Raw genomic sequence first — 12,744 nt, 5'->3', positions numbered from 1 at the left:
TTATTTATTTATGTTTCCCTGTACAGGCTTGCGTCTGGTAGGCTCGTTCGAGGTTTGTGGAAATCTGGAACAGATCAACAGCCGATAGTTGGATCGTTTCCAATCGACTGTTGATTCCTGATCCGTTCCAGGTCTCGATGAAAGTGTGCCAGGCACTACAGATTTCACACTGTGCTACACACTCATATGCCGAACAACTCAAGTAATCATCGAGGCCTTTATTAGCTGAATCAGGTGTGTTTTAGTGGGGAAACGGTCTACATTTATGAAGACTGATATAAGTGCACGAGCAAAAGAAATCTGCATCTGACCAAGTTGGCTACCTGCTATGATCTAACCGGTTCCTTATTTTCCTTTTCTATCGCAATGATCAAGTTACCCACAGACTGACTCAGGAAACCCGCGGTCACATCACGGAGAGCGTCTCGACCGATTTCGCGTGAGCAGCTCTCTCGGGACGTCCCGCGGGCTCGCGCGGAGGAGGGGCCGCGGAGAGGGTAATTACCCCCCTGCGTGTTTTGACAGCCTTGGCTCGGGACTCAGAACTACACGCATTCTCTCAAAACAGTCCGAAAAAGACGGATACTAAGACACGGCGAAAAGATAGATACTAAGATAAAAAAAGGACAGATTCTAAGACACGGACACGGCTTCCGCGGGGGGTGCGCGCCGCGTCCGGCTGTGGAATCTTCGGCTCGTGCCAGTGCCGCTTTAAGGCGCGCGTTGCTTTTGTCTGAGAGCGGATATCTTCTAAACTGATTCAGTTTGGTGAGAACTCCGGTTCTAAGACGTGCTTGGGGACCGCGCTCCGTCCGCAGCAGCCGAAGTGTAAGTTTCTGAATGCTTTGTGTATTGCTGTTTGCAGCCAGCCTTCAGCTTCAGGTAGATCACGCAGGTAGCGCGCGAAGTGTCCGGTAATGGTCCCGTTGACCTCGTTTGGCTCCGTTTGCGCATCTTGCTTGTGTGCGTGCGTGTGTATATGTGCATGCTGCTGTGTGTGGCGGTGACATTATTGGGAGCGCTCATTCATTCTTTTTCGCTGAGTGCGCGTTTGTGTGTTGGCTCCTCATAGACCGTCTGCTCGGCGGCACTGCGCGTAAAGTAACGACGGAAATAGCGCCGCCTGCTGGTATGTGGCTCAGAAGGAGACGAAACCGAGACGGAACCGTACCGTCTCTTCGTTTATTCAACAGTTTTTCGTTGTATTTTAACTCGACTCATTTCTGAGCATTGAAAATATTACATTGTAGCACTCTAGGATCGATAAGACGGTAATCTTGCAATAGTAGCAACGTGTAGCAGCATTGTAATATGTTTGTAGCCTACTATACTCACGTTGTAATTACTTCGATGGCGTGAGTAGTTGTGCGTTGAATGTGCTTTGGGTGAGTTCAAATAGGTTTAGTCTGGCCAGGAACCGTCGATGCTTTGTGGTGGATCAAGCTGCTCTCAGTATTAAATAATGTGGAGGGCTGTTTGGCAGGAGCAGCGTCATTGTTCTTGCAAGTCGAATAAACGGGAACAAACTCAGAAAACGTGTGTGTGTGTGTGGGCAAACACGTCAGTGTTACTTCTTCTCTCGCCCTGTGTTGATTTTAAAATAAGCTTGTCCGTAGTCATGCCTGTTCTTGTTGATAATGACGGGACTCTGCTCGTGAATTCTGACCTTAATTCACTCAGTATGCTACGGGAAGGGGGGATGCTGGATGCTGATTGGTCACTTTTAGTTTCATTCATCAGCTTATATTTGCACAGTGTGATATCATACTCCCAGGAGAGCCCCGTCTCATTGATCTCGCGCACACGCGCGCGAGGCACATGTCGTCTGGTGTATAAATAACTTGCTCAGAGGGACTTATATTTGGAGGTGACATTTATCACTTTGTCTTCGTTGAAAATCTGATCTCACCTCAACTTTCTCTCTCTCTCTCGCTCTCTCTTTCTCTCTCTCTCTCTGAAACAGTTGGCTACTTGATATATTTAGCACATATGAATGTGCATATTTCAAATCCATATGATATTGCAGTGCAACCCCCCCACCTCACCCCTCGGGTCGTGGCTTGGCTAACTTACATAAGGGTGACCTTCAAATGTTTATTACTAGATCTGCTCTTCATCTTGCTTATTTGGAGTGCCTGTGGCACACACACACACACACACACACACACACACACACACACACACACACACACACACACACAGGTCGGATGAATGAGATGGGAATGCTAAGTGTGTTTTTTTAGTGCCTGCGGAGAGTATTGCAGCCTTACATCTAAAGCAGAATTAACAAGCTGATTACTGCAAGCTGCTCAAGATGAGCAGGCACGTACACACACACACACACGCACAAAAACACAAACACACACACACACACGCACAAAAACACAAACACACACACACACACACACCTGAACACACAAACATACGCAAACATATATGGGCTCAAATACATCAGTGAATATAAAGACCAGTGTATATGATTTCTACTATATGTACTGTCCCAGTGTGTGTGTATAGTATGTGTGTGTGTACGTGTATACAGTGTGTGCAGAGTCCTTGCAGTAATAAAGACCAGGTTTTTAATAACATATTCCTGCTAAAAACAGGAGGGACCCACCTCTTGACCTCTCCCCTCCCTCCACAGAACATTATTTTCAGATCATAGTCAAAGTGCACATGGCTTGCGTCATCGTCTGCTTCAGTAGTAGTCTCTAGCTTTCTCTATCCACTTCATCCTTATTCTGTCACTCTGTCTTCACCACTGTCTACGTTTCTTCTTCCTTTCAACCCTTCTTCTCTTTCTATCCCTCTAACTTGGAGGGGGGGGGGGCGCTCTGGAATTTGTGTTTGAAACTGTGGCAGGAGTGTGGATATATGAAAAGTGAAGGAATGGATGAATCTTGAAACATTACAGTCTCTCTCTGTCACACACACACTATCAAGCATGTATAGAGCTATCTGTACACGACACTAATGATTATACATTGTGTGTGTGAGTGAACATAATGAGGGTGTGTGCGTGTGCTGATGAGTGAGTCTGTTCTCATTTAAGCATGGATAGCTGACAGCTGTGTGTGTGAGCATATCTGTGTGTATGTGAGACAGAGAGAGAGAGAAAGAGAGAGAGAGAAATGGAAACCATTCATTTAATATCTGTGATAATACACAGCTGCTGTCAGTGATTGTTCGTCGGAAGAAGTGTGTGCGCGCGTGTGTGACAGAGAGAGAGAAAGAATACTGCATGTGTGGAAGTGAATTAAATGTCTCTGTGGTCAGACAGGACACCAGTGACAATTAAAAATGGGACTCAAATATTCAACCCAAATAATTGGTGCATATTAGTGTTTTCCAAGACATAACATTCTCTCATTCTCTCTCCCCCTCTCTCTCTCTCTCTCTCTCTCAGGTGACGTTGTCCTTGGAGGCAAACTAGAACTCTGCACATCTATATATGAGAGAGAGAATCTCAGGGACAAAACGTGTGTGCTAGCTAGACAGAGTGACTGTGTGTGTGTGTGTGTTTGTGTGTGTGTGTGTGTGAAAGAGAGAGAGAGAGAGAGAGAGAGAGAGAGAGAGAGAGAGAGAGAGATGTACTTTGAGGTTCTACTTTCCTCATTTCTTTTCTCCCTCCCCGCAAGCTGCACTCCTCAGTTCTACAGTCACCACGGGTAACCAGCACTTCTGTTTATTATGGTCTGCATATGTGTGGGTTGGTGGGGTTGTAACTGGGCAGTGTGAACCATCGATCTGATTGGTTCATCCAACCATACTGATTTAAACTGGGGGTACAAACAGCATACCTGTTCCAACAATAGCCTATCCTTTTTTTTTCCTTTAGATGGAAGAAAACCATAAAATACTGAATCCGAAAGCCATCTTCAGAGCGTACAAGTAAAAAAATGGCTGAAGATTCTAGACTGAATTAATCTTTAAAGAAAGGGAGAAAATGGGTCATGACCTTTAACATAATTTGGCAAGCAATCTACACAATCACAATGATCTTTAGGTGGTCATTTACAATCACAGTTATCTTTACAAACACACAAAAGGTCAGTGCAATAAGCATTTGTTTGCAAAGGAAGGGGTCAAGGTTTAGATACGGTCGAAGGTCATACTTTGGCATGCACAACAGCCAATTACATCAGCCAGTCAACACCAATTACCACTGAGAACCCAACACCCCCACACACACACACCCACACACCCCTGACACACACACCTCCTGCTAGAGGTAATAAATATTATAGGGTTAATAAGGTCAGTTTAGCCATTCAGTCTTTAGCTACATACTGGACATTATTATATTTCACACATGCAGCACATTTATAAATAACTGCTTACTGTACCTGGTTCTGAATATATTGCAGTGGCACTGTGTGTAGAATGTCTTTTATGCAGTGTGTGTGTGTGTGTGTGTGTGTCATACAGTGGCACTGTGTGTAGAATGTCTTTTATGCAGTGTGTGTGTGTGTCATACAGTGGCACTGTGTGTAGAATGTCTTTTATGCAGTGTGTGTGTGTGTCATACAGTGGCACTGTGTGTAGAATGTCTTTTATGCAGTGTGTGTGTGTCATACAGTGGCACTGTGTGTAGAATGTCTTTTATGCAGTGTGTGTGTGTGTCATACAGTGGCACTGTGTGTAGAATGTCCTTTATGCAGTGTGTGTGTGTTATACAGTGGCACTGTGTGTAGAATGTCTTTTATGCAGTGTGTGTGTGTGTGTGAAATACAGTGGCACTGTGTGTAGAATGTCCTTTATGCAGTGTGTGTGTGTGTGTGTGTCATACAGTGGCACTGTGTGTAGAATGTCCTTTATGCAGTGTGTGTGTGTCATACAGTGGCACTGTGTGTAGAATGTCCTTTATGCAGTGTGTGTGTGTGTGTGTGTCATACAGTGGCACTGTGTGTAGAATGTCCTTTATGCAGTGTGTGTGTGTGTGTCATACAGTGGCACTGTGTGTAGAATGTCCTTTATGCAGTGTGTGTGTGTGTGTGTGTGTGTGATACAGTGGCACTGTGTGTAGAATGTCCTTTATGCAGTGTGTGTGTGTGTCATACAGTGGCACTGTGTGTAGAATGTCCTTTATGCAGTGTGTGTGTGTCATACAGGAGAAGAGTGTGTACTGGGAGCACTGGAAGCAGCAGGGTCATCTCTACTACAGAGTCCTTCATTCAGCCTGTACACAAGCCGTATATCACCATGTGCCTTGACCAGCGCCTCTGCAGCACGTACAAGTAGGAACACACACACACAGTTTGCTTGCACCCATCAACAAGTGTCTATGTGATTACTTTTGTGTGTGTGTGTGTGTGTGTGTGTGTGTGTTTGCCTCCTTGGGTCAACTTTAAATACCAGAAGGTTTGTGATGAGAGGCTTAATTTTGCATGTTTGTGTGCATGTTGCACAAGTCTTTGGTCTTTTGTGTTTTGATGTTACAATGATTTTGCCACCTTGGACATGTATAAAAATGTGTGTTTGTGTGTGTGTGTGTGCGCTGTAGGACAGTGTATAAGGTGTCTTACCGACAGGTGAGCAGGCCAAGCTCACACTTTTACCCAGAATGCTGTCCGGGATGGCAACGGCTACACTCCCATCACTGTAACCGTGGTAAGAAGCGCCCCCGCTAACTGCGTGTGTGCAGTGAAGCCCTTTTCACTGTGTGTGTGATTCCTTCTCCTGCACTGTCCACAGCCATCTGTTCACAGGAGTGTGTGAACGAAGGATCCTGTGTGAGACCAAACACCTGCGCCTGCACTATAGGCTGGACAGGACGCTACTGCCAGATAGGTACACATGCATGCGTGCATGCACACATGCGCACACAAACACACACACACACACACACACACACACACACACACACACACACACACACACCCATCAGCAATAGGAGCTGATATTTACTGTGTCCATGGGAAAATCTCCAGTTTAAATACACCTGGTGAGTACAAGACAAAGACGTGAGACTCGAGATTATGTGCCATAATGATGGACTTCTACTGTCCTCTCTCTCTCCTTCCGTTTCCTGCTCCTCAGATGTGGATGAGTGTAAGGGGTCTCACAGCTGTGCTCAGAGGTGTGTGAACTCCGCAGGAAGTTACCGGTGTGAGTGCGCAGACGGCTTCCGCTTGGCTGAAGATGGACGCTCGTGTCTGAGTCTCCTCCCCCTACCGCCCCTGTCTCCTACGGCAACAAGCCAGCCCCAAGCAAATAATCGCCCGTCCAACAGCAGCGATGCAGGTGAGCGTTACCCAGCCAGACGGTGCAGTCGATCCCAGAGTTTGTGATGTAGGAATGGAGCGGGACACTCACAGAGGTCAGACAGATGCCCTTCTGTAACCTTTGACATTTCTGACCTGTTCCCATGTCTTTTGAACATGTCAGTGTGTAAATTCTGAAAATGTCAGTGTGTAAAACAGCTTCTCACAATGTGCTTATTATGTACAAAATCATTCTATAATAATTTGAAACATTTTGGGCACAGAGAGTTTGTAAATTTAATCTGAACTGTGAAAATAGTTTTGTGCATGTGCGCAGTGTGGAGGAGATTACATTTGCGCCCCCTGTAGGTTAAAGGAAGGCATTTTCTGTTGTTCACGGGCGCATCCGATATGAACACAAAGTATAGTGTGTAAAAACCGCCCATCCACTAATCCTACACCTTAACCAGATGCTACACATTCCACAATATGTCATTCCCTATTGGCAGCGTGACCTATATTTGACCTTTTGCTGTGCAACTCCCTGGGGAGCTACGTGCTTCTCCACCCGTGCCCCATGCTGGATGGAGGACAACGGCCAGGCTCACGGTACATTATTACTTTTGGTACGCGCTATGCCGCTCTCAACTCGTACCGTGAGTAATAGTGCACTGTGACTGGCAGCTGCAGCCAGCGGACCAAACGCCGTCCTGCTCCAAACACACAAAGGCCCACACGCACCGGCACAACCGTGGCTACACTTGGCTTATACATGTAGCAGGCAAGAATACCTTCATCGATTACATCAGTAATTTCTTTCAGCTGGAAAAGCTCCGTGTCCTATGGAACAGCAAAAGAAAACAAAGCTGCTATTTACATTATAAGAGTCTTGCTTATAAGGGTTAAGGGTCTTGCTTAGGGGCACAACAGTGGCAACTTGGCGCTGGTGGGGCTTGAACTAGCAACAAGTTTAATACCTTAACCAGTGAGCCACCACTGCTTGGATAGTAGATCGTAGCTTGTATTGGCTGTGTCATGGCCTATGTGCCGGAACAAATCTATGGTGCAAGTGGATTTGGTTGCAAGTAATTTGTGTCATTATTGCATTATTATTCTTATTATTTGCTTACGCTTTATTTATTACACATCTGACTTTTCAGATCCATACCAATTCCTCATCAATCACAGTTTCCCCTCTAATTGCGGGTCTCAAGAGGCTTCGTTTTTGTTTTAGATTTGTGCCCGTCTCCGTCCTTGTCTGGTGTTTTGTACCGTTTGTTCCGGGTTATTTTTCTACCCTAAATGTCTCTGTGTACTTCCACCTGTTGTCTTCCTGTCTTGTGTTGTGGGTCATTTGCTTTGTATCTCAGATTTTTACTTTGTTTTACTGTTTTCTGACTACGCATCTTTGTCTAATGGTTGGACAATAATTAGGGATTATTAATTAGGTTAATTAGGAATAATCTGCCATAAATAAACACCACATATGCATCCTGTCTCAACTCACTTCATGTTACAACACCACTAAAGTGAAATTTCTACATTTCTTTTCTTGGAGCGCTTCTCCTTGCAAACGTTTAAAAGCACTGATTCAGATTAAACGAAGGAATGGTGAGAATGGCCGGCATCACCTCCACCACAACGGCAACCCACAAACCCACTCCCACAGTCCAGGAACCTCCACCTCCACCCAGTCCATCCACGGCCATTCCGCCCCACGGTGGGCTGAAGCCTCGTTCCACCCCTCCTCTCCCTCATTGTCCTGCTTATCTCCTCAGCAGTCTGTTTTAGCTTAAAAAACGGTTTTGCGCAGCTGCCAAAAAATCCATGTGAGCCCCCCCCCCCCCATCACTCCCTGTTTTACTCTCTTTCTCTCTCTCTCTCTCTCTGCTCTTACTCCATCCATCTCTCTCTCTCCCCCTCAAGCTGAAACTAGCTTTCTGCTGACTAGAGATTCTTGGCAAAACTCCAATCTAGTTTTCCTCTCTTGGGCTCCCTAAATGGTTTCATGTTCCTCTCTTTGGCTACAATAGCCAAAACCACGGAGCACAGAGTGCTGTGTTTACCGTATCCTAGCAATGAGCCAATGTCCTGGCCAGCCACGCTTACGGTCCAAAGGTTGAGGTAGCTCGCTAATCCATGCGTGCGCAAAGCACGCTGCCACACCTGCAAACCCATGATGCCAGGCTGCTTAGCGAGTCAGCGGCTCCTATAGTGTCAGTGCTCAACACCTTCCAGCACCCAATTCTGGGCTTGTTTGTTTTGCCAAATCAGACTGGCCAGCTCCAGGACTCTAGAGGCACAGAACACCATGAACTCAGAGAACTCCAAGAATGCTAGCTTGACATCAAAGCTCTAGAACGCAGGGTGTTTCTGGAATCTAGCTGGCTGCGTGAGGGGTTTCCAGTGTGAAGCTGCCCTATCAAACTGCTATAGACAGTCATTACAGCAGGACACATGCTGAACATGCCAACCATTAGTCTCACGTGAGCGTTCACATTTACTAAAGTCCCCCTGTAATCCTTACTGGACCATGCAGTGTTGGAGGTTGTGTTCCCAATCTCCTCTGCCTTGTATGGAAGCCTATGGACCACATGCACACGCACACACACACACACACACACACACACACACACACACACAGACTGGTGCTCGGCGCTAGAATACAGCCGCGTCTGTGACCCACAGAGACCCAGAACTTTAATGGTACACTGAAAATGCCCCCCCTACCCCCCACCCCCCAGGAGCCTATCAATCAGTCTCTCCACACAGCACTCAACTACAGTCCACGTTCTCCAATCCAGTCTGGCCCGCTTCCTTACTCTCTCTCTCTCTCTCTCTCGTTCACACACACACACACACACACACACACACACACACTCACACTCTCACTCTCACTCACACACAAGATATGTCCTGAGACAAAAGGAACAGGAGAGAAAGAGAGCAAGACCAAAAGATAAAAACAGACGCACGAAAAGCGGACTCAGAGAGAGCGAGTGAGACAAAGAAAGGTAAGAAGGGAGAGCTTCTGATGAGATGTTGTGAGAAAGTGAATGACCTAACAGGAGAGTTATGCTAGCAAAGCAAACGCTTCTATGAATCTGTTCATTCACTATACAGATCTACAGCTTAAGGCGGACAGCTTGGTTTCTGTGTGCCGTGGTCCCATGTGACTACTGCCAGGATCTGTATCTCATGGGCGCTAGACCAAGTGCTAATAGCAAGTGAACTTGACGGTGGCTGGGCAGTTAACTTTTGCTGCCAGCAAAAGCTTTATCTATATAGACCCACTTAGGATGATTCAAAGCCCCCGAGTGTGACCTGGGAGTTGTGTTTGCGAGTGTATCTGAGATACACAATTATAGCAAAGCTGATAAGGACAGTAGCGATGAGAACGGGTGTGTGTGTGTGTGTGTGTGTGTGTGTGTGAGGGGGGGGGGGGGGGCTCCACTTTCTGTTCTCCTTCAAGCTCTTAACATTTAACATTCACTTTTTATTTTTTGTTCTATTTTGGTTCTCAGTTTTGGCTCAGTGGTCCTCTTTCCTTTCCAGTTCCATCAAATCCAGTCTGCTGGGGGTTAGTTTCTTTTAACCTTATATGCACACACACACACACACACCCTCCCTTGTGAGCTTGTTATAGCACACACATCTGGGACAGATTGACAAAAATTGAAAGTATGTCTCTTTACAAGTAGCCAAGTCAAGTCTAACTTGGACAGGTCTGTCAATGCTCATGTAATGTGTCATTGACTGGTTCTTATTCTGATGCTGACCTTCCAATCAGGGGCCCAGGGGAGGATCCCACAGAAAGACTGAACTCTTCTGAATGGCTATGCTCAGTATCAGTCCAGCCTTGGCGGTGCTGCTAACACTCCATGGATGGTGTCATATATGAGAGAGAGTTGTAGTGTGTTTTCTGGAAGCAGAAGTCCTTGGAAATACAGTGTGGGTGTGAGGAACTGCTAGCCGCTGATAGAGGACAAGGGACAGGATTCTAGAGTTTACACAGCATTTACCGTGACTGCGCTGTCCTGTCTCTATCAGGGGTTAATGAGTAATTATAGCATCTCTTTGCTTCATTGTCTTCATTTGTTTTTCCTGCCCGTGTTGTATAAATGTGCAGCGTTATGCAATGTCAGGTCTATGTATGCAAGGTCGAGTGAAGACAGCCTTGTGTGTGTACCCATGCGATATACAGAGCACAGACCTGTTGTGCCCTCTCTCGGTTAAATTATATGTCAACGCTTGTCCTCCGAATCTTAATCTCTCCCTTTTCTCTCCCCGAGCTCTTTCACTCCATTTTGTGCTCTGATCCTTTCACTCTTTACTGTATGTTCTGGCTTCTCTAAGTATCAATAACAATGACTGCAGCCTGGACACAATATGCATGGACAAACATTCACACACACACACACATACACACTGTGTACAATGACAGCTCGGTATGTACAGAGATATGTAGAGATTTGTGAGTTTGATGTGTTGAGAAAAAGCATTTAACTGTGGATTGTTGAAGGGGGAGGTTTTGGCTTGATCACTGTTGTGTCTGTTCTTAAGGTGGAGGTGCAGATCTGATCACTGTTGTGTATGTTTTTACGGTGGAGGTACAGGTCTAATCACTGTTGTGTAAGTTTTTAAGGTGGAGGTGCAGATCTGATCACTGTTGTGTATGTTTTTACGGTGGAGGTACAGATCTGATCATTGTTGTGTAACTTTTTAAGGTGGAGGTGCAGGTCTGATCACTGTTGTGTAAGTTTTTAAGGTGGAGGTGCAGGTCTGATCATTGTTGTGTCTGTTCTTAAGGTGGAGCTGCAGGTCTTGTGGAGAATGTTACAGAAGAAGTGCAGTTCCTCAAGAACAGAGTAGAGCTACTGGAGCAGGTAGCAAGCACACACACACACACACACACACACACACGCACACGCACGCACACGCACGCACACGCACGCACACGCACGCACACGCACGCGCACACCGACATAGACAGACATACACATACACACACACACACTTACATATACATCGACACAGACGTGTACACACACACAGACATACACATACACATCGACACAGACACATATACATATATACACATACACATGAACACACATGCATATATATACACATATACACACACATGCACACATATATGTATACATATATTCACACATACATATATGTACACACAGACACACTACTTCTAAACCAAAATGCTTTTCATCAGGCAGAATCTGGTCAGGATTTCAAAGACCTCCACTAATTCCTTAATTAGTGCTATATATAGTGTATATGTACAGCATATATAGGTGATCTATTTACTTCAAGATTGCGTCCTTTACCAGAGGCCTGGGATCTTGAGAGTCCTGCATAGTATCTTAACTGTTCCCAAGACTGCACTCTTCTTGATGGAGAACTGGGATCTGTTGGAGCCATTCTCCCAGTTTAGAGGTCACAGCCTCTAGTGCTCCGATTCCCATGGGACTAGAGGAATATATGTATATAACTAACACACACACACACACACTCACACTCACACACACACACACACACACTCACACACTCACACACACCACCCAACGTGGACATTTGTCATCTTGTAAGCACAACTCTTTAGATTTACAAAAACTAAATATAAAATCGGACTAGTATTTACTGATTTTGTACGTTGCTGAGTTCTTGGCTTCAAACAACTGTACCACTAAACACCTGTATGTCCTGCATTTGTCCTGCTAGAAACTGGAGATGGTTCTCGCACCCTTCTCCACTCGCTTCCCTCTAGAGGAAGGCATGGCCAACAGGAACGGCTTCCTGTTTGACAGGACCAACTTCCTCTCCGATCAGACCAACTTCCTGTCGCACTCGTTGCGTCAGCTGGATCGAATCGACTCGCTCAGCGAGCAGGTTGGCTTCCTGGAGGAACGCCTCGGAACATGTAAGTGTACGCCCACGTCTGCGCGCTCGTGTGTGTGTATAGGTGAATCCCTCAGTGACCGTCGCTCAAACCCTCTCGGCTCCAGGTTCCTGTCAGGAAAACTAGACCACCGCCTAACCAGCAGGCTGGATCCCCACAGAGTAGAGTAATCGCGCACCTGAACCAGCCCCTCATTGCAGCAATGCCCTTCTCCTTCACCCTGATCAGTCCTAGCGGCCGCTCCGTCCCGTCCACGCTGGTGTTGGCGCCATCAGCGAGGACGCGGCGGCCCTGGGACTAGGAAAGGGTCAGTGGCACTATGGCCACCATGAAACTGCTACAAGGACGAAATACTCATGACTTTGACCTCCCACGCTTGCATCGTTTCAATTTTTCTTTTGCATTTGTTGTGTGTGGTCTCTCTCTCTCTGTGCTTTTTACACAGCAGGAATCTCTGTAATTATATTTATAAAGTACAGTCAGTGTTGGTGACATCCACGGCAGTATAATTGTGTTCATTCTTTCTGTAGCACCTTGTTTTCTGTAATAAAACATTTTTTTATAATAAAACTGATGTGTGGGTTTATCATGGGTTCGTGGGTGTATTGCCTACAGCCTATTAGC

At 46.0% G+C, this 12,744-nt stretch overlaps 1 protein-coding gene across 9 annotated transcripts in view; it reads left to right on the top strand.

Moving 5' to 3' along the window:
• The window catches only part of egfl7 (EGF-like-domain, multiple 7), a 13,810-nt gene extending 1,100 nt beyond the window's left edge, over nucleotides 1-12,710 (top strand). Inside the window, exons 2-12 of one of the 9 annotated variants that reach the window (XM_027020603.2) lie at nucleotides 27-234; nucleotides 376-497; nucleotides 3,407-3,479; nucleotides 3,652-3,668; nucleotides 5,112-5,237; nucleotides 5,504-5,610; nucleotides 5,695-5,790; nucleotides 6,040-6,243; nucleotides 11,013-11,089; nucleotides 11,943-12,141; nucleotides 12,227-12,710. In XM_027020603.2, coding sequence (XP_026876404.1) covers nucleotides 5,203-5,237; nucleotides 5,504-5,610; nucleotides 5,695-5,790; nucleotides 6,040-6,243; nucleotides 11,013-11,089; nucleotides 11,943-12,141; nucleotides 12,227-12,246 — 738 coding nt within the window. In that variant the 5' untranslated portion in view covers nucleotides 27-234; nucleotides 376-497; nucleotides 3,407-3,479; nucleotides 3,652-3,668; nucleotides 5,112-5,202 and the 3' untranslated portion in view covers nucleotides 12,247-12,710. The other 8 variants (XM_027020599.2, XM_027020597.2, XM_027020605.2 and 5 more) reach the window with 8 other exon arrangements.
• Nucleotides 12,711-12,744: the final 34 nt, after the last annotated feature.

This window comes from Electrophorus electricus, chromosome 22 (genome assembly GCF_013358815.1).
Source record: "Electrophorus electricus isolate fEleEle1 chromosome 22, fEleEle1.pri, whole genome shotgun sequence".
Lineage (NCBI taxonomy): Eukaryota > Metazoa > Chordata > Actinopteri > Gymnotiformes > Gymnotidae > Electrophorus > Electrophorus electricus.
Note: the sequence above shows the minus strand (reverse complement) of the source record. Positions and strands in the feature narration are given on the sequence as shown.